Here is a 27,348-nt window from a genome sequence, read left to right on the forward strand (position 1 = left end):
AAAAATTGCTCACAGGCCACTGGTTAGGGAACACTGCTGTACACCTTCATAAAGGCAAGATTTATGTTACATTTAATTTTGACTTCTATTATATTATAATGCTAATTTAAGGCTCTTACTCGTGAGTGTTTCGTTATGTATTCCTCTGCGGTGGCTCTTTCATGTTCTAGCACAAGAGAATGTATGAGTTAACACAGCCTATGCTGTACTATGAGTTTTTATTCACTGTGGCGGCTGTTGGAACCGCTGGCTGGCCGATGTGGCTAAAACTATTGTCTTTTATACATTAACTGTTACTGAACAGCATAGATGTTTGCCATTCCTCTAATAGTAATGATCCAGGTCTTCAAAAATGTGCATAAGCTCACCATATGGATTTTGTCAGGAGTGTCAGTAACACCCACATGCTCAGTATGCTCTCTTGGCAGTTGTTGAGAAGTTTAGTTTAGGATTTTTGACAGTTCATCAAACAAAAATGAAGCTTATCTGTCAATTAAACTGATGCTACAGGGTTGATTATTAAATTCTGATGCAAACTGCATGTGATTCAGAGCTACCATGTAATGTGAAACTGAATTAATTACTAATCATCCCTGCCCATTGTATCATTGTTCCTCCCCTTACTTCAACAGACCTGCCCTCCAATATCATTGCCCCCCCACCCAATGCCACTGCCTTGTTGGACAAAACCTAGTGGTGGCAACCCTACTTCCATTTTTATATCTTCCTTTTTCTCCTTCTTCGCTAGATTTTTATCTTGCTTTCTGTTGGCTCTTCTTCCTTCTTTATTTGCTGCATAGGAAAAACTCAACCTATACCTGACCATCAACGCACAAAACCTTTATCTACACCCAACTGAATCCAATATAGTTAGCAAAAAATTGAATCTATAAAAGCTGGAGTGAACAGACGCAGCCCATTCCACCTGCATTTTTTTTGACCTGCGTGCTCATGATCAAAAGCAAATTAACGAAACATTTATGTTGCTTTCCCCCTGCGTTTGGTGCTTACATGCATCTGTGTGAGTGTAGCTCAGTAGTTAAGAAAGGGCTGTGTTTTGCCCTGCATTCCCCTGCAGTGAAACACAGGAGAACGCCAGTGCAGGGGAATGCAGGGCAAAACGCCCATCTGTACGAGCCCTTAGGGCTCTGGCACACGGGGAGATTAGTCACCCGCGACAAATCTCCCTGTTCGCGGGCGACTAATCTCCTCGAAATGCCATCCCACCGGCGAAGATGTAAATCGGTGGGATGGCATACACGGCGGCGCGATTTCAGTGAAATCGCGGAAGTTTCCTCTCGAGGCAATTGCGGAAATCGCGTATGCCATCCCACCGGCGATTTACATCTTCGCCGGTGGGATGGCATTTTGGGGAGATTAGTCGCCCGCAAACAGGGAGATTTGTCGCAGGCGACTAATCTACCCGTGTCCCAGAGCCCTTAGAGAGAAACAAAGAAGAAAGTGATGTTCTCGTTAGATATCCGTTCACTCCAGCCCTTGTAAATTACAGGTGTGGCTAACTAGCTATACTGAAAACATTTTTTATTTTGCACAGCCTATTTATTTACCGAGTTTTATTTTTACATTGAACAATTCCTTTATAAGATAATAAGATAATGTAGCATTTACAAAAACTGGTCATTGCCAGTGACATATACATAGGGTACTCATGGAAATCATTATTTAAAATCTTTTATGTGGTTGCTAGGGTTTAATTTATCCTGTCAACCATGTTATTTAAATCAGATACCGGAATATGAATAGGACAGGTACTGAATAGAAATATGTCATAAAAAGTATCAATAACAAAAGCTACTTTAGCCTAACTGTAGCCTCACAGAGCAATATTATTAGCTACCATGGTCACTGACCCCATTTTAAAGGTAACAAAAGGCAGAAAATAATTCAAATGAAAGCAAACTGTAAGTTGCTAACATGAGGCTATTCTATATCATGCAAAAATAATCTTATATATGAACCACCCCCTTTTAAGTGTATGTTTTAGGAATTTTCGAAAACGATAAAAGATGAAAAAAAAAAAAACTAAAAGAAATTGCTTTAGTAGCAAGCTGTTTATATTACTGTTATTTTAATCTGTTGTCGATACGATCCAGTTTCTTCCTACTTCATTTGAGTTACACCATCCACGGAGCAGTAATTATAGGATCTATTTTTCTCTTTGTCTAATAAATAATCAATCTGGGACTTGTCCAGCTGTCATAATCGGTTTATTTCGAAATATTATGGTCTGAAATAGAAACGCATTGAAATACACTTCGCAATGAATAGATTTCTCAAACAGATATAAAGGGAAAATCCCATACAGTATGCATTTTTGCGTTTCAGGCCTCTTTTAAGGTACTACGCCTTCCATTTCAAGTTCGATTGGCCGCCTGTAAATAAAGCCTCGCCCTTTTAGTCCCTCCCCTCCTCCGCCCTAAGATGGCCGATCGATCAACCACCTATTGAGTTAATGACGGGCAGACTAGGCTGGGTTTGGCACGCCCTCTCTGTGCACGTTCAGCGAGCCAATGAAGGCTTGCAAAGGCATGGGGCGCGGCCAATGGGAAGCTGTGGAAGGAGGGGTGCCTAATGCTGTGAGTTCCGGTCCTCTTCAGTGCGTGTCTTGGTGCAAGGCTGGGAGGTGTGTGCTGCTCGGTAGAGGGATTAAAAGAAGCCTTTTCACTGAATGGGATGAGAGGACATCATTTCCTCATGGCTAGGGGCTGAGGAAGAGACTGTCTCCCCCACCCTGAGCAAGACAGCAGGGTGGCTGGGTTTTCATCGTGTGGGCTATTGGTTGAAGGTACCGGGTATTTGGTTGCTCTGAAATTGGTGAGATGTCAGACGAGCTGCCGTTTTCCAAGATGGATCAAGTAGCGATCCTAAAGTCTTTTATCCAAAGGGTGCAGACCATGGATATCAAAGATCAGAATGGAGAGGATAACTTTGGCTGCGATTTTATGGTGAGTGTTCTGGGATGGGCACAGGAGTGTCATGATGCATCAGTGTCAGGGTCGGTCTGTGGAAGTGCTCCTCTTACCCTTACGCTAGTCACTGAACTAGTTTGTTCCCTGCAGTTAATGCAAAGGGGACACTCTATTCTGTAACTTAGCTACTAGCCTTGGGTCCCTCCTGATGTTGCCGAACTGCAAATGTCAGCAAACATCGCTTGGGGGGCTGAGAGTTGTGGTTCTGTAACAGCTGGATTGCCAAAGGCCATCTACCCTGTCGTCTGTGCTGTTTTTACTGACACACATGTTATCATTTATCTAAATGTGCATATGGGACATTCTAAGGTAGTGACCTCACATGTTCTCTGTCATAGACTAGAATGTCATATAATATATATATATATAGCTTGTTCTTTGTATGTACAGTGTGGGGGCCCTTATGTGTGTAAGTGGGTCCTAGCTGTGTATATGTATGTGTTTCTTTGTTAAGAAAGCATATCATCCAATTACACTTTTTTCTGTACATTTTGTTAGGTGTTTTTGGGAACCCTTTCTGATCATCCTCCCTCCACCCATGTTCAGTTATTTCAGAGCCGGTCTCCTTGTCTTTTCCTTTTTACCTCCCTCTTCTCCCCCCTCCTTCCTTCCTGATCACTTCATGGATTATGGCTTGCAGCCTTATGTGGTGGGAGGATTTTATCAGGGTTTCCTGCGCACCCATGTAGATTTTTTTCAGTTAATCTAGACTTTAATTTTATTATATTAATGAACCTTTTTCATGCACATTATAACTGCAGCATTCCCTTTATAATTTTAATCACTTGCCTGCTCACTCTCTGGCATTGCTGCAGTTAAATGTCCCACCCTTCTATTATGCTTGCATAAGTATGTATATATAGCCTGCACCAAAATGTGACTGGCATTGTTATTTATATAAAGCTTGTTTAGAATAGTGTGGCCCATATACTAACAGCTGAAAACAAGCACATTGCATTGGATAGCTGTCCTTGTTTATCCTTTGCCTTTGCTGTTTCTTTATTTCAATGTATGTGAAACAACTTCTATTAATTCTTTAGAGATTCTGTTTTTCTTTTGTAAAATGCTTTTTTTTTGTATTCCTTCAATATTTTGGTAAACTTATAAGATGCTCTGCTCTTCTTTAAATTGATCTTGTAGTGTCAGATAATTTGCCCCACCCCCGGATTTAGGCTTTCCTTTCATTGTGTCAGATTCTCCTTGTCCCCATGCTCATGAACTATGCTACAGCTCATATGGATCTATTCACATAAAGCATGCACTAATTACATATGGAAAATATCTTCTTTAACATCTGAGATCTACATTGGATCAAATGTAATTTAGCATTGTTTCCATAATTTGGTGTATTTTCCCTTAATCTCCTGGGGTGGTTCAGATAGAAAAAAGGAACAATGCTTGCAAGTTAGCAAAAATGGAAGTTACAGATAAACAGATGCTAAACAGTCCTCTTGGGCATTGAAGAATTCCAGGGTCATGGAAATGAAACAATGCTTTTAATTTAATAGATGTTGAAAGTAATATGCTATTTTGGCCTGTGTCAGAAATTAGCAATCCCAAAGTATAATGAGCAGTCAGTGAAATTCTTGTATCTTTAAGGGAATTTGTGCCTTTTTTTGTGGAGGTTTAGTTGAACTGAATGTATCCAGTGCCTCTCTAATCAGTGCTTAAATATAGTACGGAGGGGCAGATGTAGCTAAGGTGTTAGAATACCTGTTAGAATTTAAATAAAATTGATGTAACTTTCAGACTTTTCTGTTTATGAAAAGTCTGTTTAACTATTTTCGCAATGTTGTCAGTTTACATTGTACTCTGCATTTTTGTACATTTTACTAAACTGCTCGTTTATCGATTTAAAAACATTTATGCAGCACGTGAACATTTCTTACTATAAATGCCCTTAGGAGAAAAGATCTTTGCATAAAAAATGTATGCTAATAATGGTACATAGCAAGAACATAAACTATTTTCCCCTTGGCAAGAAAAAGTGGATAAAGGAAGCAAATATTTTCCCCCAGGGTACAAAAAAAGGTAAAAGAAGTCTTACTTGCTTACTTGTTTTCTACTAAATGAAGTGTTTGTCTGTTTCAGAATAGTGTGCAGTGTTTATTTTGTGGCTAAAATGTTGAAAAGAAAATTGTCATTTGTTTATTAAGGTGCTAAAGTATTCAGAATTATCTCCAGTGGCTGCATTGTTTGAATTTTAGGAAGTGCAGATGTATTCTTTAGAATAAACCTACATACATGTCTGTAGTAATGTTAAAGGGTCCAAGTAAAAAATATATTGGTCATGAATATGCTCTGACTTATGGCCAGTGTAGGAGGCCTTTAATGCTTGGATTTTGTAAAATTCGTCAATGTACGTATATAAAGACAATGCCACATTTTATTTATTTTGCACCCATTCCTTTTTAAAATTATTATTAGGAAGCAGGTTATGTTTGCCATATAAACTGGGGATAAGTTGGATGTGCAGAAGAAAACACAAATTAATGTTATTTTTTGTAGTGAGGTGTTTATGTATTTAGGTTCTTACTGATAGCCTAGTTTTAGTTCATATACAATCCAGGAAGCATCCATCTTCAATTCAAAAATTGGAGTCCCTTTTGTTTGACACTGAAAGTGTGTGTACCACTCTGTGGGCATAGACCCTTAGGCATGAATGCAGTCCTCTGAAGCATTCTGCATGTTTTTATATTATTCTTTCATTTATCCTTGAGGTCACTGGCACATGGCAATTCTGTTATGTTTGAGTGATTTTCAGATCTGTGGGCAGGTAAAAAAAAATGGTAGGAATTGATCCCCACTGACTACTACATTTTCAAACTGCCTGAATTGTGAGTACTCCCACAGATCCAGGTGATTTCCATTGAAATTAATGAGAGGCTATTACAAGCATATTGTTGCTCCTTCCTCTAAACACTACTTGTGCCATTATCCCAAGGGAATATTTGTCATTGGGCACATTCATTTGGGATATTTAAAGATGTGCTGCAGGGACATTTAAAGGGAATTTGTCACCCACACATAAAAATCTGTATTATAAAAGTCTTTTGCAAATTAAACATGAAACACTTTTTTTTTATTAAAACACCCATGCTTGTTATAAAAGTATTTAAAAATCTGAGCTGTCACTCATATATTGCCTGTCCTGCCTCTATGCCTCAGGAGGGGCAGGCAAATGCTTTAACTTTCCATTCAGCACTTCCTAGATGTCACTGCACTCCTCACATTCCCCTCTCCCTCCTGACACTCAATAATTGTGTAGCCAGTGCATAGGCATGGGCATTAGGTCACCCATCCTGGCGCATTCAAAAGATTTTGGGGTGATACAAAACTTTCCTTAATAAAAAAAATTGTGCAAAAATGGTGCCTGCCTGCTTGCTCTGATAGGAATTCCAAGACTGAAGGCAACAAGATCTAAGTCATTTATATCAGTGGTTCTCAACCTTCCTAACACCGTGACCCTCAACCATAAAATTATTCCTAAGACCATCGAAAATATGTGTTTTCCGATAAACTTAGGCGACCCCCTCCCCCCCCCAAAGGGGTCCCGACCCACAGGTTGACAACCGCTGATTTATATAGTGTAAGTAATGTTTTTGTTTGAGTCATTTTGCTCATCTAACATAATAGAAAATAATTTAGAATAATTTCTTAGGGTGACAGGTCCCCTTTAATTTTAGAGTGAAAACATTTTAAGCCTGTCACTCCCAAGGTTTGCTGTGGGTGTATAGTTATATGTATTCTTTTTATAATATATGAGAAGAAAAGGTAGAAGAAGAAGAAAGAGAGATATTTAAATGTCCCATGTGGTCCTATTAGGTCCAGCAGAAGATACTATGGTCCCTGTCTACTCACCAAGTTGGACCCTAATGGTGGTGTTCCAGCCAGGGGCCCCTAATCTCTTCAAGTTTATCAGAGCAGCTAGGTGCCAGATATACCAGTTTTTGCTTGGACAAGGAGTCCTTAATTCATTTTTTCCAAAAACCTAGTGAAGTTGGGATGTTGACTTCCACTGAAGAAGTACAGATATGGGATCTGTTATCTGGAAACCACTTATCCAGAAAGTTCCAAATTACGGGAAGGCCATCTACCATAGACTCCATTATAAGGAAATTATTCTTAGTTTTTATAAATATTTCCATTTTTTACTGTAATGGTAAAATAGTACATTGTGCTTTATCCTATCTAAGATATAATTAATCCTTATTGAAGGCAAAACAATCCTATTGGATATAATGTTTAAATGATTTTTTTTAGTAGACTTAAGGTATAGTGATCCAGATTACAGAATGATCCCTTATCTGGAAAGCCCTAGGTCCCAAGCATTCCTGATAACTGGTCCTGTTTTGCTTTTTTTTGGCATAAACTATATATTCTTGCTATATATTACAGTTTATTTGCACATTGAAGGACATGACACATACCTTAACAACAAATTTAATTGCAGATTTACCGAGGTCATTGATGAGAAACTGGTTTACATTATGTTAGGAAAATTGCAGCTGTCTGCTGATTAACTGTTGCCGTTTTGAATAACATATGTATGAAAATAGAATTATCAGAACAAAGTTTAAAAATTAAATTCTTGTTATGTTGAGGCTTAATGGCAGTGAGAGAATGCCCTTAAAAATCTTTTCTCCGGTGGGTGAAAAGCGCAAAAAATACCTGCCCCTCCACATTCATTTGAATCTTTGTATGTAAAACACTTTACATGTGGCAATCCCTGGTAGCACATAAGGAGGCAATTTTGAGTGATTACACAAGATGTGTTTTACATGTGGCTATTCAAATAATTGCAGGGGGGAGTACATTGCCCACAGGAGAGAATAATTTTTGCAGGTGGCAAAGTACCACAGCTATCATTGCCCTAAAGCACAGCAGGATGTTATCTAGGAGTAAGATTTGACTTCAAAATGTTTTATATGGAAATCTGGATACATATGGGGGCTGAGTTATCTTGAATTGGGATAGGGTATTTCAGTGTGAGTTTTGTTTAACCTTGATTGTTTTTTTTCCCCACAATGGCATTTAAACAAAAAATTGCTGAATAAAACATGAGGGAAGTAAAGAACCCACTCACTTTTTTTACATCAAAGTACCCAATTTGGACTGGGGACAAGGTACTCTTGATAACATCCTTATTATTTCTAAAATGTAGGTTTCTCTGTCAAACAATCATAATCATTGGGCGCATTTTGGTTTCAATTCATTTTGATCCATGTTTGGTCCAACTATGTGACTGAACTCGCAAATATTCTACAGTGTGCAAACGACCAAAGTCTACATTTTATAGCAGTCGCACATTTGATTTTTCATTAACAGGTCTTACAGGAAAATGCTGCCCATGTAATGTCAAGATATTTAAAATTATATAGTCCTTGACAAAGGTCCCAAGAGGGACCGAAAGTTGGATCGCACGGTGAATAAATAGAATTTATTGATGTGACCTGGTGTGCAAATCATATAAGAAACATTTTGGTCATTATTGGCTAATTGCAATCACTTTTTTTCTGTGTACTGTAATAATTATACAGCAGGACTTCCTGTTTACTTGACTGTTCCACTGTGAATAGAAATAATGCTTTCCAAATGGAGTACACACTATATCAAATATCTTTAGTTCTGACATTCTGGAATGATTGAAATTTATTTGCTGGTATATATATAATTTTCACTTTATATAGTTCCTATTTAATTCGCCTACTTTTAAGTGGAAGTTCACCAGCAAACTTTTAGTATGTTTACAGAATGGCCAATTACTAGCAACTTTTCAGTTGGTGTTCAGGTGAACAGCACGTTTAAGACATTATAATATAGTTAAGTATGTATGTATATAAAAAAATCACCCAGGGTTGTCCGATATTGGCAGTATGGCAAGGTCGCCATACAAGCAAATCTTCCCCCCCCCGATATGCCCACCTTGGGTGGGCAATACCATGCTGATGCAATCGTTTGGCCCTAGAAGGTTGGGGAGGCCTGTCAGAGGGCACCATACATGGGCAGATGAGACCATGGAATTGGTCTTAAGGACCCGAATCAGTAGCTGAAATCTGCCTGTACAGCTAATGCCACATGGGTCTCCACTGAAAACTGCAGTTTTTGGTATCCGAATACAGTGTGTCTTCCTTGCTTTATGACATGAATTTTAGATACACTCACAGGATCAGAGTGTCCTAAAAGAAAAAATTGGACATTTATGTAAATAGTTCATGAACCCTTACTAGATTGCTGCCTGGAATGCCTGTTGGTGGTTTAACAAAGAGAGAAAGATAACGTGGCTTAGTTTGCCAATTTAAACTGATCCACCATTTATAAAACATTTAAATAAATGATATCTAAATCTAAAACATCTATAACTAAACTCTATTAAAACATTTTTTTTTAAAGTATTGTAAACAGGGGTAAATATGACAATATCCCTTGAATTTATTGTAACAGTCATTCAAACAGGCACTAAATTATGAAACGGTCAAATTTGGCCTGGGTACAGTCAAAAACAATTTCACAAATATAGAGACAAAGAGGAATCTGCACTAAAAGAACTTAAATAACAGAAATACAGTTTATTGTTGAGACTGACACTTCTGCTAGAAGCCTGGCCTTATTCAAAACTTACAAACAAAGCATTTCTGTAAAAACTGTATATGGTGGGGATAGTGAACAGATGAAGGTGAATGAAAAGTGAGCCACATTCCAAAAATGAACAAAACATAAGGAAAAGTAAACAAACACAAAAACGTGGTTCCAAATGGAACAAACTACATTTTGTACTATCGAGAGCTCTGCAACCTCACTTGAACCCTGATTTTATGTCCCAGGATTTCAAGTGTTCCCATATTTGCAGATTTTTGGTGGTTTCAAACAGGCAAACTGCTTTTTTTCCTTCTCGGATTTTATGGTTTCTTGGAATGTATGCTGTTTTGAGGCAGTGCTCTGGCAAATGTAAAATCCGGGTTCTACTGCAGTATTAATATATGGCCTTGAATTGATTGGTTATTCTGAATGTTTGTTCACAACAGTTTTGCAATTATTTCTGTGTCTACTTTAAATTTGGTGATAATATCTAGAAGTAAATGCAGCATGCACTGTTTAGAATTCTAAAATGCTGCAAGATAAATTTTCTTCAGACTATACTTGTTAGTGCATTATAACAAATTTCTGTTCCTGGTGAGTTTGGTCAGCTTGCAAAACTTTGGCCATGTTGACTTTTTAGTGGAAGGGGGATGACATTATAGGTGTGTCAGCATTCTGTGAGTAATGTTCAAAATGACAAATCACCAATAAACTATTTGTAGGACTTCCTAAACATGGGCCTCTTCTACATTAAACTTGCTAATTTTCTATTTGTCATATTCTCTCTTGTTTGCAATTTAAAATCCAGTCTGGTTGCTGACTCTACCACCCAAAACAATTGATCCTTTGTGAGCCTACAGTTTTATTGCTATGACACACATTGTTTGTATGTCATGTCACTGGTGTGGAAGGTAATAAAATGATTATAAATAGGTGTGAGATTGCCTATTGACAGTCAGTAACTGGTTACATGTGATTTAGCTTTAGTTACTCCAACTAACTACTCACTTCCTAAAATTATTTTGTGTACAAAATCGTTAAGTAATCTGTAAAATATATACTTATTCATTCCTTTCCTGATAGTGCTGTAGGTCCCTGTGTAGCCATGTGATACTGGCAAGAGAGACTTTCCATTTATTTGAATATAATGCTACTCTGCACTGAATCTTCGTCCCTGGTACTGTTACTTCCTTACCAGTGTTGGCGTAAAAGAGGGTGCTTAATGATGTCGCCTTTTTACATAACTCTTGGGTGACTATGACCTATGGATCGATTTTGGGCAAGAAGTAATCAAAGCATGTGTCATGGTTCTAGAACCGTTTCATACTTTTATATTATTCAGATATTCAGAAAATAAAGCTACTTATATTTTCAAGTTAAACAATTTCCTAAATAAGCAGGATCCTTAATTTGTCGCTTGCCATACAAATGTGTTTCAGTCTCAATATATTGTGCTGCTTTTTAACAAAACTTTGTTGGAAATTTAGAAATTGTCACACCTATAATATGTCTACGGTTGAAGAATTTTAATGTCATTTAAATAACATTTAAGAGGTATAAAATTAGTATAATTGAATATTGAGTGGATCCCAGGTCCATTGTGTTTTAAAGATGGCCATACACGGGCCAATTGTAGCTGCCAATATTGATTCCTTAGACCGATTTGGCAGTTTATTGGCCCGTGTAGGGGCAGCAACGAGGGGCCTGCCCTGTAATTGGGCAGATATCGATCGGCAGGTTAAAAAATTTAGTTGGATCGGGGACCACATCACCTCGTGGATGCGGTCCCCGAACCGACTGCGCCCATTAGCTCCGCTATAATTCGATTGTCTGGCCCCAGGGACCGAATTAGCCTAGATTCCCCCGATATCGCCCACCCGTAGGCGAGGTCGCCAAGCGAGCGGATCTTAAAGTGTATGGCCACCTTAAGAGTAATGGGCATATTTTGCTACCTCCTTGGATAAGGGTGATTGCATTCAGGGGACTTTGTCGCCTAGAAGAATTTGTGCCTCTCATGGGTGAAGTTGTCGCTAAAAGTAATCCTTTGTTGTGGCAAACTAATTGCCATGTATAAAACATTTTAAATTGACTTATTGGGTAAAAATGCATGCAATGGCATCATTGTGCAATTATGTGACTCAAATATTGTCCGCAGTGATTCAATTTTTCCCAATGAAGGAGTATTTTTGAGTGCTTTGTTGCCTGTGGGCGATTGTAGCGACTTCCATAAACCCACCATTTGCTGGCCACATATTTCATAATATAATTTGGCATACTAAACAGTTATAATAATATTATCCCATGTTTGCAACAACTTGTCTTATATAGTCACTTTTCCAGATCTGCACAGTATAGTCAGTGGGGCAAAGCCATTTACAAAATATTTGTACAAAATGTTCTTTGCACTTTGTTTGGTGCCTTTGCATTATATCTTGTGTATATACAAGCAGCCAGCATAGAGGAATACTGTAGGTGACCTGTTGTCATATTATAGAATTCTTTCCAGGAAATCTTCCAGTGCTCTTTCTTTTGGAATTTGGAACACAGAATTCAGAATTGGTTAGTGCCAACCTCAGAGGTTCAGTACTGTGGGTAATCCCAGATGTGTTCTGGGGCTTATAAACCTTGATATGAAAAATTCAATCTCTTCATGACATTTGAAATTAGCTTACAGATCACAAGTTGTCATCTGATATAGACCCATGTTCAGTCAGCTTAACTTGATATACTTTTGTATTTTTGAAAATACTTATTTAGCCTTTAAGAGCTCTGGCACACGGGGAGATTAGTTGCCCCGCGACAAATCTCCCTGTTCGCGGGCGACTAATCTCTCCGAGTTGCCATCAGTTGCCATCCCACCGGCGACAATGTAAGTCGCTGGTGGGATGGCACACGTGGCGGCGCGATTTCGGCAAATCGGTGAAAATGCCTCACGAGGCAACTTCGGTGATTTGCCAGAATCGCCTGTGGAGCGTGTGCCATCGCACCGGCGACTTACATTGTTGCCGGTGGGATGGCAATTCGGGGAGATTAGTCGCCCGCGAACAGGGAAATTTGTCGCGGGTGACTAATCTTCCCGTGTGCCAGAGCCCTTATACATTAGTTTAAAATAGTTTAATCAATTTGTCTGACATGGATTAACCATTTTATTTTCCCTGATTTTCACATTAGTCACTTATACATTCATTGTATTTTAGGTCTTGCAGAGGTTTTACTGTTAAGGTGGCCACACACGTGGCGATCTTATATCGTACGAAACCTCGTTTCGTACGATATTATCGGTGCGTGTATAGCCAGCTTTATGGACAATTTTTTAATATAGATTTCTGTGTTTTTTTTTGGTAATGTTTGGCTTCGACAGCCCATATATACATAGATTTGGTCAGGCAGTTTGGCCAATAACTACCATACTACTCAACCATTTGGGCATCTGTGGCACGTCATGGGGGGTATTTAGACAGATTATCCTGTGGCTCCTCTTCACTTTCTGCTGTTCTGTAAAAGTCCACCTTTTATTTTGTACTGGTCAACTAGTTGCTTATTTTGATAAGGAATAAAAAGTAACAGTGATAACATTGTAGCCTCATGGAGCAATCGTTTTTTTTTTTTTTTTTTTTTTTGGCTGCCAGGCTCATTGACACCTAATTGAAAACTAGACAGTTGCAGAAAAAGACAGCAAATAATTAAAACCTATAACAAATAAAAATGCAGACTAGTTGAAAAGTAAATAAGAATTGCACATTCTATAACATACAAAACATTATCTTAAAGGTGAACCACCCCATTAAGACAAGAAACCCATTTGCCTATATAGAGCTTATAACACCAATAACGACTGCATTTTTAGTCTATGCTGACTGCTGTACAAACTTTGCTAGTTGCCCTGCCTCTTTAAATTGAGTCTTCTAATGTAAGCATATTTACTTCTCCTGGAAACCTTTTCTTTACTACTTTGTTTAATTAACTGATTTAACTAAACTGATTTATTATTTATTGTAGGTTATTCATGCCTCTGTAAAATTTAAAATCGGAGAAGAGCAGTTTTGTGCTTTCTCCTTTTTTAAAGTACATTCAGGCCATAATGAATTGCACATAGCCTTCTAAATATCTATCCTTTGTGTACCATATTGTTACATTTGCTTAAGGCTGTTGCACACAGGGTGTTTCTATGATTTTACTCTTTGAAAACTGAAACAATCAAAAATGTTTTTATAATTTGTGGAAACTACAGGCCTATTAAGGACTGAAGGATTATTTCCTAAAAATTGAGACATTTGTGATTAAATTTCCCTATGTTCCTTTCATATAATAAGAGAAATATGGATATTTATGAATAGCTTACTATATGGGGAGAATCACTGTGGCGTCTTAGTGGTTTAAGTGTGTGTTACAAATTCCCTAGATATAATTTTCCTTCATAAAGTTTTCTCTTAAATTATAACTACAAAAATTGTCTGTCACAGTTCCTTGCAATGTCAATGACTTGGCTACACAAGCAGTCTACTGGAGTACAGGAAGAGGATGTTGCCTCACCTTCATTACGTAAGCCACACATAATGGCTTTGGAATGAATAGTGTTGAAAACAATTTATGTGCAAGCCATATACAGTAATAGTCCAATGTGTTGACAAAAGAATCTGATCATAAATATAATATACATTTGTCTCTTTTAGGAAATCTGTTGAATTTGCAGTTACCAAAAAAGAAATGATTTTTTTTTGTGATAGTGTTTACAAAAAGATGCAAAGCAGATAGACAGTACAATCAATAACATCCACTATAAGTATAAAAGCTGTTTGAAACTGGCTTTTTATATCTGCACGTGTAAAAAGATATTTAGCAGGGATGCACAACATTTTTAGATTTATCCAAATTTCCAAATGCATATTCAATTCTGTGATAAATTGCATTCATTAAAAAAAATAATAATGTCCTGTTCATTTGTCCAGAGTTCTAATATCACATGACTTTGTTTGAATTTGGTGCATCCCTAGTATTGCAGGCTAAATGGTTGAATTAGCCTGATATCACCCAACTTAGGTGGGCATATTGGGAGAAAGATCAGCTCCTTTTGTGACCTCACCAAACAAGCAGAGTTTAACCTGTATGTATGGTTAACCCTGGTCCAATTCCCTATTTACTATCTTTAGTAATTATGCTTATTAAACCTGTTAATTTAGCGTGCTGTCTGGAGTGATCTTTGAACTCCCCTCCATCTCTGACCTCTTTTCCTCTTTTTCTTATGCAATATTGTCAGAAGCTGTCCCTTTTTTTCACAAGCTAAAGCACTCATGCATGCTCTCATCCTATCCCGACTAGTCTACTGTAACTTGCTACCTCCTTCCAAGCTCTCATCTCTCACTACAGTATGCATTTAAAAACTGCTGCTAGAATTCTCCTCCTCTCATCCAAGAGAGTACAGGCCCCTCCTCTGCTGAAATCTATATCACCGCTTCCCATAAATCAAACAATAACTAACAATCTCCTTCTCATAACCTTCTTCAAGCCCCTAATTTCTGTGCCCCTCACTACATCTCTTCTCTTGTGTCTCCATACGTTCCTGGCTGACTCCTGTGCTCCTCTCAGAGCAAACACTTAGTTGCATCCCCCACTACTACTGCTGTTTTCCTCGTTAAACCATTCTGCCTTGCTGCCCCTTACATTTAGAATGCTATCCCTGAATAAATCCTCTCTCCGTTTCAGAACTAAACTTAGACTACCTCTTGGAGTACTCTCATAACACCTGAACTGGCTCTATTGCATTGTCACCCACTGTAACATGCAGTCTCTGTATCTGTAATTTCCTGTCCCACTTAGGCTGATGCCACACGTGGCGTTTTTACGCTGCGTATTTTCTAATTCTCTCGGCGGCTGAAAAACGCCTGATATCATCATCCATAGAAATAGCTTGAAAAGACGCGCAGCAAACCACACAAAGCAGAAATACGCTAGAAAACGCCTAAGCACGGATTTTTCAAGCGTTGGCTGAAATACGCCAGTACTTGCAAAGCAAGCTATTCCTATGGATACGCAAAGGCAGCTGCCAGACCTAGCGGAAATACGCGGCGTTTTTTGCTATTTCGCACTATTAGCACCATGGCAACGGGATTTGCTTACGTCACCAGTTCTAGGCTGAAAAACGCCATGTGTGGCTTGTGCAGCGTTTTTAGGCTGAGAAAAAACGCCGCGTAAAAACGCCACGTGTGGCATCAGCCTTAGATTGTAAGCTTTATGGGGCAGGAACCTTTTTCCTCTTGTCTCTTTGACACTTAGCTCCTAATTGTTAATGAAACTGTACTTTGTATTTATTTGTACTCATTACTCTAATGACCCCTATTTGTTCTATTAAATTATTGTTGTGCTGTACAGTGCTACGTACATAAGTAGCGTTGTACACTTACAGATATACATACATACTGTAGAGTTGAAAGTGGATGGTGTAGAATTTACTTCTAGAAACCAATTATGTCTGTGGTATTTAATCAAGGCCATGTTATTTTCTAGCTGTTTTGGTGCTAACAGAAGAATGTTATCTCAGGGTAAATCTGTAATGTTCAGGCACATCCCTGGAGCAGAGTTTAGAAGTCTGAAAGGTGTGTGCATGTGTGTCCGTAAGCGCAATGTGCCCTTTCGTTACAAAACACAGGTTAAAGCAATCCTTCAAAAGATTCAGTGCCTCAGGGTACGTAATGTGTATACCAAGTGAAAACCTTCTCTTGTATTGGCATGTTAAAAAATGTAAGCATGTGTTAAAATGTGTACTTTTGTGCTACTTAAACTTTCTCTTTGCTAAGCCATTTTAATTTTTTTTTATCTAAAATTTGAGAGGGATAAGGGGAATTTAAAAAAAAAAATGAACAGGCATGGGTGAAGACTATTATATATTATATTATAATAGTTTTTTTACTGTTATGTTTGTAAGCTCTACGGGGCAGGGACCTCCTTCCTACTGTGTCTCATACCACATGGCACTTATATATATATATATATATATATATATATATATATATTGCAAGAAGACAGGCACTCACGTATAAGTAGGTCCAAGGGAGCCTGGGTGCAGTCCCAAAATAATAGATGGAGTAGCTGTAGAGAGAGTCCGCACTCACAGGTCTTAAGAAAATATAGAAGTTTTATTCAAATCAACATCTAACGTTTCGGCTGCATCCACAGCCTTTCTCAAAGACAATGTGAAACAAACAATGGTGCACTGAAAAAACCGAATTTGGCGCCAAACAATGACGTCATAGGTGTGAATACATTAGCATACAGTGTGAAAAAAACGCTCTCAAAACACATTGAATCAACAAAAAATGTTAAGATAATATGGATTAGGCATAGAACACAAACAAAAGGACTGTCAGGGGAAAGGAATAGTGGGTGTGTATTAAAAAAGCCCGCTTATGTATCTAGTGCTGAACTGCAACTCACACATGTCGCAAAGACATCCCCAAGTTATAAGTTTATAAATGTATATATATAAACTTATAACTTGGGGATGTCTTTGCGACATGTGTGAGTTGCAGTTCAGCACTAGATACATAAGCGGGCTTTTTTAATACACACCCACTATTCCTTTCCCCTGACAGTCCTTTTGTTTGTGTTCTATGCCTAATCCATATTATCTTAACATTTTTTGTTGATTCAATGTGTTTTGAGAGCGTTTTTTTTTTCACACTGTTTGCTAATGTATTCACACCTATGACGTCATTGTTTGTTTGGCGCCAAATTCGGTTTTTTCAGTGCACCATTGTTTGTTTCACATTGTCTTTGAGAAAGGCTGTGGATGCAGCCGAAACGTTAGATGTTGATTTGAATAAAACTTCTATATTTTCTTAAGACCTGTGAGTGCGGATTCTCTCTACAGCTACTCTCTCTCTCTCTCTCTCTCTCTCTCTATATATATGTGTATATATGTGTATATGTGTATATATATATATATATATATGTATATGTATATATATATATATATGTGTATATATGTGTATATATGTATGTATATGTATATATATATATATATGTGTATATATGTGTATATATGTGTGTATATATATATATATATATATATATATGTGTGTATATATGTGTGTATATATATATATATATATATATATATATATATATATATATATATATATATGTATATGTATTTATTGTATTTATTTATTATATCACTCATCCTCCCTGTGTGTAATTTTGTATTCTGTAAGACTGTACAGCGCTGCGTACCCTTGTGGCGCTTTATAAATAAAGTTACATACATACATACATACATACTATTTAAATTAGAACGTATTCTATAAAAATGTTAAATTAAAAGTTGAATCTACTCTTCTGGGAATTTAAGAGGGCACTTCTTAAAGTGGTAGTTCACTTTCAGATTCAGAACTTTTATTATGTTATAGAATGAGCAATTCCTAGCAAAGTTTCAGTTGTTTAGTTGACCCCAGAAGCCACAAAAACTATTCTCTGTGAGGCCACAATTTTATTTTTATTCTTTTTTTATTACTTATTTTTCTGTTCAGGCCTGTTTTATTCATGTTCCAGTGACTTACTCATACCACTGCTTAGTTGCTAAAGTAATTTGGACCATAGCAACCAGACAGTTGATAGAATGCATCCCAAAAGCCACATGTGCTGCTAGGTCCCTTGATCAGAGAAACAAAGCAGAAGCGTTATACCAGATTGTAAGCTGTTTTGGGCAAGGTCCACTTCACCTCTAGTATTGGATACTGGGTGCTTTGTATGTAATTATGTATGTTCAATACATAAACCCATTTTTTTGTACAGCCCTGCCAAACATTATTATTATTAACATTTATTTATTAATCGCCAACATATTCCGCAGCGCTGTACAATAAGTGGGTTTCATACATTGGACATACAGAGTAACATATAAAGCAATCAATAACCAATACAAGAGGTGAAGAGGGCCCTGTCCAAAAGAGCTTACAATCTGCAAGCATTTTGCTGCTTTATAAATACATACCAGATATATAAGCATGTGCAATGCCTCCTAACATGGAAGATCTGCAATGTTTGATCTCTGTTGCAGAGCATACGTTAAAAACAACAGAACAATGCATTGATTATTGGCATTTTAAAGACTTAGGATAATGTCATTAAAAAGTGGGAAAATGAAAGTGTTTTCATGTTGAAACATGTGCTGTGGGTACACTGATGGGCTAATCATGTGCCTTTCAGCACACACATTCAGACTGTAGGAGGCTGTGGATGTGTACGGCCCATCTGCCACTTTTCCTTAGTTTCATAGATCCTACCCACCAAGCTGTGCAGGCTCACTCAAACTTGACTCCCTGTAGTCTTTCAGGCAGATTTAAATGCTGAAATTCTTTGTGGCTTCTCACTGCCTGGAATCTTTGGGTTATGGCATAAGGGGTGCTTTGTTAAACAAAAATGTTTCAGGGGAAACAGGAGAGGTTCTCTCAGATTACAAATGGTTTCTTTGTTGTGTAAGTAATGAGCTAAACTTCCCCCCAGTTGATCATTTCCTAAGACTAAATCCAGTGAGATGCTATAGGCATTGTGGCCAATGACTGCAGCCTCAGGCCTGATGCATACCAGTTATCTATATGCAATAGCAGTTGTTTCAACTTCTTACATATAGTGAGTGCAGGCACAGGGCACAAGCATTTATAGACTATTCTAACTGTGCGAGCTTCCACTTGCATTAAAGTTGCAATACGCTGCATTCTTGTAAACTCGTGACAGATCTGCTCAAGCACATATCTTTATGTGAAAGTTCAAAATAGGTTCCATGTTTGTTTTTTTATTTATTTTTTTTAACTTATATGCTTTTGTGCATGTTTGATGTATAAATATAATTTTATTGTATAGCTCTTTGAAATAAAATATAATTATAAATGCTTAGTTATAATTTCATGTAGTAAATTATATTAACTGATTCTTACTGTGTAGTATGTTTGTCTTATGCAGATTTTCCTTTTGTTTTCTTTTTTACTTTTTGCATTGGAGAGTCTGCTCTCCTCCTTGAGTTATAAATACCTCTGTTGTCTTTTTCTGCTACATCGCCTATTTCCCAGCACAGTGCTATTTCTGTTTTTCTATTTCCAGTTTCCAGTCTGTTACATTCTTTGGTACACATTCATTCTTTGCAATTTCTAGTTTTCTCTTTAGTGAATAGTTCTTGATCAAAAACAGACATATTTTTTTTTCTGAATGGTAAGAAGGAAGTTTAGTGAAAGCTCTTCAACATTAAAAAAGGCTGTTTAATATTGTTATATTATGGCCCACTTTACCTTTTCTATCAGTTGTTGGTTTCTTTGTATGTAAAGCGGTATCTTCAGTGCATGCACCCATTTATTGTGCAGTGCTCTGGAATATGTTGGTTGTTTATAAATACGTGTTAATAGTTAATAAATGTTTATAAAGTTGCAATATATCTAACAATTGAAAAGGAGAATGGGTATGAAATAGGTAAAGTGGCAAAAATCCAAAATGCAACGTCATACAAATATCTGTGTTTTTTCCATGCCACTCTGCATTTATAATTGCAGCCAGACTTTAATGGCAACCCAGCCTGTCACTGTACAGATAGGGAGAATTTTTGGACAGATACGGGAAGAACATACAAATGCCTTGAAGATAGTGTCCAGGCCAGGACTGAACTCAAGATCTGAGCACTGAAAGGCAGAAGTGCCTCTCACTGAGCCACCATGCTGAAAGCAGTCTTGTTCCTAGGATGTGCCAGAAATGGGAATTGTTGGTCACTGGGTGCTGATATTCCGCTGCATTGCCTTGGAACTTGGCAGTCTCTTAGTTTCCTTGTGGCAGAACATAGCTTAGACTGTGCCCTCTGATCTTCTGCACAAGGAATAGCAGCAATGAATATTTGGTGCCGGACAGTATAACTTTACTTTAATCCAGGCAAAATGGAATCTACTATAGATCTTACATCATTAGCTTTCTGTCAGTCTTCTATAAAAGTCCATAAAATAAGAACTAATGTTACCATCCTGGTTCTTTTCCCTGACTGGCACATCACACTGCTGCATGTTTGTGCATGACTACTCACTCTTACTGGGGGTGGAATCAAGCAAACAGAAATGTATTTTGGTCTTTAGTAGCGTTTTGCACAGTGTTTTGCAGATTGATTGTTTTCCACTGCCATAGTGTTCAACTGAATTAATTGGTAGGAAAGCCAACGCAGACACTCATACAGTTTATATAAAAACTATGCACTGTATGACCATCTTAAGCTTTTGAATGGTCTTGTCTAATAGTAAACTCTTCCATGTTTTGTTTGCTTTGTATTAAAACCTATACAGATGATTTTACCTGATCTAATATCATTATATTTTAAACTGCTCAAATACCTTAACATCTTGATTTTCTAAATCAAAGTGAGCGGTAGAAGTATTTTCCACAACAGTGACAGGAAGCCAGGCCAGGACTGGCAATCTGTGAATTCTGGCAAATGCCAAAGGACCTGCTGTAAGATGCCATAGTCATTCACTTTTAAGTAGGCTGGTGGAAGTCTGCTTGGGCCTCTGTGTACTTGAAATGCCACAGTTCAATTCCCGCTTGGGCTCTGTCTGTGAGGGCTCTGGCACACGGGGAGATTAGTTGCCCGCGACAAAACTCCCTGTTCACGGGCGACTAATTTCCCCGAGTTGCCTTCCCCTGCCATCCCACCGGCGACTTACAATGTAAGTCGGCGGTGGGATGGCACATGGGGCGACGCGATTTCGGGAAATCGCTGAAAAAGCCTTGCGAGTCTTTTTCGGCGATTTACGCGAAATCGCGTCGCCGCATGTGCCATCCCACCGCCGACTTACATTGTAAGTCGCCGGTGGGATGGCAGGGGAAGGCAACTCGGGCAGATTAGTCGCCCGCGAACAGGGAGTTTTGTTGCGCGCTACTACTCTCCCCATGTGCCAGAGCCCTAAGGAGTGTGTATATTCTTTCCGTGCTTTTGCTTTGTTTTCCTCCCACATTCAAAAAACTTCAGGAAATAAATAAAAATAAATCTTGTTACTTTGAACAGCAAATGTTTTAATGTACATCAACTATATTGTCCTTTCCCTTGTTTGAACTATGTGTATACTTTGATTTTGTACTACATTAACTATTTTCTAACCTTTTCTGTTTAACAACAACAGTCTGGACACTTTATAATATTTGCAAATAAAAATGTATTGTATTGAAAAAAAATCTTATATGTATTGGTAAAATGTATTATGCACGATAGGTTTACCATGTGTATATTAGAATATATTAATATGTAATTGGGGCCTGTTCTGCAGATTCTGGTAAGATAAAATATTGTTCATAAACTCTCATGAATCTGTTCCTCTTGGCCATTTAAAAAAAAAAAAAAAAAAAAAAATGCTACAATATTATTTTCTTATCTTTACTAATCCCTAGCTATCTCCTAAAGTGGCATTTGTTTTACTTTTCCATAATTAGTCAGCATTATAGCCATAGGTTTATTTTCTGTGTCTGTGTGACCTACTTTTATAATAAAAAGACCTGCCTGAACACTCGCATTTTTGCCTGATCCAATACAATAATCCTGGAAAATAAAACACTATTAAATACTCTTGCTATGTGGTGCAGTCACACAGGGTGTGTGTGGATATATTTTGTTTTGCAAAACACTGCATTGTTTTGCCTACTTGTGAGAATAGAGCTGTGAATGGTGCTATGAAAGTCTAAGTTCCTGGTCAATGAACCCTAGGGGTCTTAAAGGGCATGGAAAGGCAAAGTCACTTGGGGGTGCCAAAATGTTAGGCACCCCCAAGTGACTTTAATCGCCTACCTTTTACCCCGGGCTGGTGCCCCTGTTGGGAGAGAACAGCACCAGCCCGGGGTAGCTGCAGCGCTTCCTCCTTCCTGTATCGCCGCGTGCATGCGCAGTAGAGTGAAAAGCCGAACTTTAACAGAGAAGTCGGCTTTTCACTCTACTGCGCATGCGCCTGACTCACAGTCACGGCTTAACGAAGCAGGAAGGAGGAAGCGCATCGCCCCAGGTACCCCGGGCTGGTGCTGTTCTCTAATTAACAGGGGCACCAGCCCAGGGTACAAGGTAAGCGATGAAAGTCACTTGGGGGTGCTGCCTAACATTTTGGCACCCCCAAGTGACTTTGCCTTTCCTTGTCCTTTAAGGTTTGTACCTAAACATGTCTTAGACTGTAAAATATATCAAATAAAACAGTAAAAAGTACTGGGTCCATCCTTAAATTAAAGTAGCTGGTACTGCTTTAACACTAATAGGAAAGTTCCACCTGGAAGGAACACACTAAATGCAGAAGTTAAACTGCCAAATGAGTTTATTCCTGAATTTGACAGCTTAACTTCTGCATTTAAGTATACTCCTACCCAGTGGAACAATCACATAAAACCCAATATTTCCCTGTTTATACTATGGAACAGTGTTACTGAATAGTATTGTTTTATAATGTAAATCATTAATCTTTGTGCAGTAATTTGCTGGAAGCTTTATCTTATCTTTAGCCACTCAGCAGTTTGCAGTACTAGGGGAAAATATGGGATTAAATCATGCAGAATTGAGTTTTTGCTGATTTATAGTCCAAACCGTGTCTCTCAGTATTGCATTAGGAGAATCTCTAATGGATCTGACATATATCTGCCTTATCCCCATTTGTATATAATAAGTTAAAACATGCAGTAACCTATAGCAACCAATTAGATGCTTGCTTTTAAACAGGCGACTGTCAAATGATACTTTTATTACATAACAGTGGTGTAAAATAAATCACATATTTATTAAGCATTTTCCCTTGCACATAACTTTTCTGTTGAAATGTTCCCCTATGCAAAACACACAAGGTTACATAGTTACATAGTTACATAGGGTTGAAAAAAGACCTGTGTCCATCAAGTTCAACCCATCCAAGTAAACCCAGCACACCTAACCCACACCTACCAATCTATACACTCACATACATAAACTATAAATACAACCACTAGTACTAACTGTAGATATTAGTATCACAATAGCCTTGGATATTCTGATTGATCAAGAACTCATCCAGGCCCCTCTTAAAGGCATTAACAGAATCTGCCATTACCACCTCACTAGGAAGGGCATTCCATAACCTCACTGCCCTCACCGTGAAAAACCACCTACGCTGCTTCAAATGGAAGCTCCTTTCCTCTAATCTAAAGGGGTGACCTCTGGTGCGTTGATTGTTTTTATGGGAAAAAAGAACATCCCCCAACTGCCTATAATCCCCTCTAATGTACTTGTACAGAGTAATCATGTCCCCTCGCAAGCGCCTCTTTTCCAGAGAAAACAACCCCAACCTCGACAGTCTCACCTCATAGTTTAAATCTTCCATCCCCTTAACCAGTTTAGTTGCACGTCTCTGTACTCTCTCCAGCTCATTAATATCCTTCTTAAGGACTGGAGCCCAAAACTGCACTGCATACTCAAGGTGAGGCCTTACCAGGGACCTATAAAGAGGCAAAATTATGTTCTCATCCCTTGAGTCAATGCCCTTTTTTATACAAGACAGCACTTTATTTGCTTTAGTAGCCACAGAATGACACTGCCTGGCATTAGACAACTTGTTATCAACAAAAACCCCTAGATCCTTCTCCATTAAGGATGCCCCCAACACACTACCATTCAGTAGATAGTTTGCGTTTATATTATTTCTACCAAAGTGCATAACTTTGCACTTATCAACATTGAACCTCATTTTCCAGTTTGCTGCCCAGTTATCTAATTTTGTCAAATCGCTCTGCAAAGCGGCAGCATCCTGCATGGAACTTATAGTTTTGCACAATTTAGTGTCATCAGCAAAAATAGAAACAGTACTGTCTATGCCCACCTCCAGGTCATTAATAAACAAGTTAAACAGCAAAGGCCCAAGGACTGACCCCTGCGGTACTCCACTAACCACACTGGTCCAATTAGAAAATGTTCCATTTACAACCACTCTTTGTACTCTATCCTTCAGCCAGTTCTCTATCCAATTACAAATATTATGTTCTAGGCCAATATTCCTTAATTTGATCATTAACCTTCTGTGAGGTACTGTATCAAACGCTTTAGCAAAGTCCAAGTAGATGACATCAACTGCCATTCCAGCATCAAGGTTCCTACTCACCTCCTCATAAAAGGCAACTAAATTAGTCTGGCAAGATCTGTTACGCATAAAACCATGCTGGCACAAACTAATAGTATTGTGAACTGCAATGTATTCAAGTACCCTATCCCTTATTACCCCTTCCAAAAGTTTTCCTACTACTGATGTCAGACTAACAGGCCTATAGTTTTCAGGCTGAGAACGGGATCCCTTTTTAAATAACGGCACCACATTAGCAATCCGCCAGTCTCTTGGCACCATGCCAGACCTCAATGAATCCTGAAAAATTAAGTGAAGAGGTTTGGCAATCACAGCGCTCAGCTCATTTAATACCCTGGGATGAATCCCATCCGGCCCTGGACCTTTGTTTACCTTTACATGTTCAAGTCTCTTTTGAATTTCCTCCCGAGTGACCCATGCGTCAGTAGCTAAATTACTAGAACTGGGCATATTACAAGGGAAGCCTTCATTATCTGGCTCCTCAGATGTATAGACAGATGAAAAATAAGAGTTCAAAATTTCAGCTTTTTCCCCGTTTTCATCAACCAACGTACCCCCCCGTGATAATAAAGTTCCCACCCCTTCTTGCTTCATTTTTTTACTATTCACATAATTAAAAAATAATTTTGGATTCTTTTTACTCCTAGCTGCAATATCCCTTTCCATCTCTATTTTAGCTTGCCTGATAGCTTTTTTGCATGCTTTATTTGCTTCCTTGTACCTGATGAAAGTTTCCGCTGTCCCAGCTAACTTGAATGCCCTAAAAGCACGTTTTTTCTTACCAACCTCGACAATAACTCTTTTATTCAGCCATAAAGGTTTCGCTTTGCGATGCCTCTCCTTGCTTACTAGGGGGATATACTGTTGTGTATACCTACAAAGCAATGTTTTAAAGATGTTCCATTTTCCTTCTGTGTCTAACCCCATGAAAAGCCTTTCCCAGTTGACACATTGCAGAGATGCCCTTATACTGGCAAAGTCTGCACGTCTAAAATTGAGTGTTTTAGTTACTCCCTTATAGCGCTGTCTCTGCAGCATTATCTCAAAGGAGACCATGTTGTGATCACTGTTCCCCAAATGCTCACCCACACAAATGTTAGAGATAAGTTCATTATTATTAGAAATCACCAGGTCCAAAATAGCGTCATTCCTAGTGGGTTCTTGAACTGCCTGAAATAAAAAGTTGTCATTTAGCATATTTACAAACCTACTAGCTTTTTCTGACTTAGCCACCCCATTACTCCAGTCAATGTCCGGATAATTAAAGTCCCCCATAATAACAACTTGACCCAGTTTTGAAGCCTCCTCCATTTGCAACAATAGCTGGGCCTCATCCCCCTCATCTATACGGGGTGGTTTAAGGTGCTTCAGCTTTTTATTTATTTATTTATTTTTTCACACAATGCCATTATATGCCAATGTTTTCCCATTATTCAGCTTTTTTATGTCTTGTGTGTGAACTTTAAAGTTGCCCTTTAAAGTTTACATAATGCTAAAATTTACTTTTAGCATTATGTAGATAGCCAAATTCCATTAGGTTTTTTTTTTTTTTGAGGCATGTTTGCTTACAAGGTGCAGTCTGGGGGACACAAGTCTTCTGTTTTTGTGTATACCACAATTGTAAGCAGTGCATCAAAACGAACACTGTTGCCCATGTGCCCAATTCTGTTTTGGGTAAATAACTCAAAATAGAGAATCCATGTAAAGATAAATGCATGTTATTTAAAGCTTTTGATGAAAATGGAAAGGACAGACTGAACAGGCCGATTCTTTGTATCTGTTTGAAGTACAATGTAAGCAAATAGAGCTTTGACTTGAGGTTTTCCTTTGGTTAGTGCGTAGGAGGAACATATTGTAAATAGGTACAATGAAAAATCATCCAGTGAAATACCCTACAAAATATCATAGCCATGTGTTTGCTCTATGAATCTTACACAACACTGAACATTACTTGCTACAATGGTTTGTGAGTAACTGGGATCACTAGAAGGTCAAGGAAGTATAACATTTATGGGCTTATGGATCAGTTTTCGAGTTTGTGAATTCAAGAGTTTTTTTCTAATTTGAATAAACTTGCATGTTAAAAAAAAAAAAAAATTCAAATGTTTGCTTTTTTCATTACTATGGAAAATCCGATTTGAATAAAAAAACCTAAAAAATCTTGAATTGGAAATACAGCTTGATTTTGCCTGTATTGACTTCTACGTGAAGTTGCAAGCTTTTAGCTACCAAATTTTTCCATTAGATTTTTTCGTATTTTTGCACTTGCTAAATAACCAGAATTTAGAGTTCTTGAACCTAACTTTAATTTTAGCACAAAAAACTTGAATCGTAAAACCCCCCAAACATTGATAAATCATTGGCAAAGTGACATGCTGCTCTGCATTTGTATTAGAGCTGGGCGGTATGACCAAAAATTTATATCACGGTATTTTTCAAAATTATATCGGTATCACGGTATTTGACGGTATATAAATAAAAAATAAATAATAAATATTGGTGGCCCCCAGCCCCCCCCCAACAACCCCAACCCCAGCCCCCCCAACCCCAGCCACAACCCCCCCAACCCCAGCCACAACCCCCCAGCAGAACTTACCCAACTTGTGGTTCCTCCAGCTCCAGCGATGCGTCCTAGCGACGTCGCGTGCGCGCTGACGTCACATGCGCGCCGACGTCACGTA

At 38.2% G+C, this 27,348-nt stretch overlaps 1 protein-coding gene across 1 annotated transcript in view; it reads left to right on the top strand.

The window, feature by feature from the left end:
• Positions 1-2,629: 2,629 nt before the first annotated feature.
• The window catches only part of ptpn12 (protein tyrosine phosphatase non-receptor type 12), a 58,635-nt gene continuing 33,916 nt past the window's right edge, over positions 2,630-27,348 (top strand). Inside the window, exon 1 of the mRNA NM_001030495.1 lies at positions 2,630-2,966. Coding sequence (NP_001025666.1) covers positions 2,868-2,966 — 99 coding nt within the window. The 5' untranslated portion in view covers positions 2,630-2,867. The remainder of the gene's footprint in view (positions 2,967-27,348) is intronic.

This window comes from Xenopus tropicalis, chromosome 3 (assembly GCF_000004195.4).
Source record: "Xenopus tropicalis strain Nigerian chromosome 3, UCB_Xtro_10.0, whole genome shotgun sequence".
Lineage (NCBI taxonomy): Eukaryota > Metazoa > Chordata > Amphibia > Anura > Pipidae > Xenopus > Xenopus tropicalis.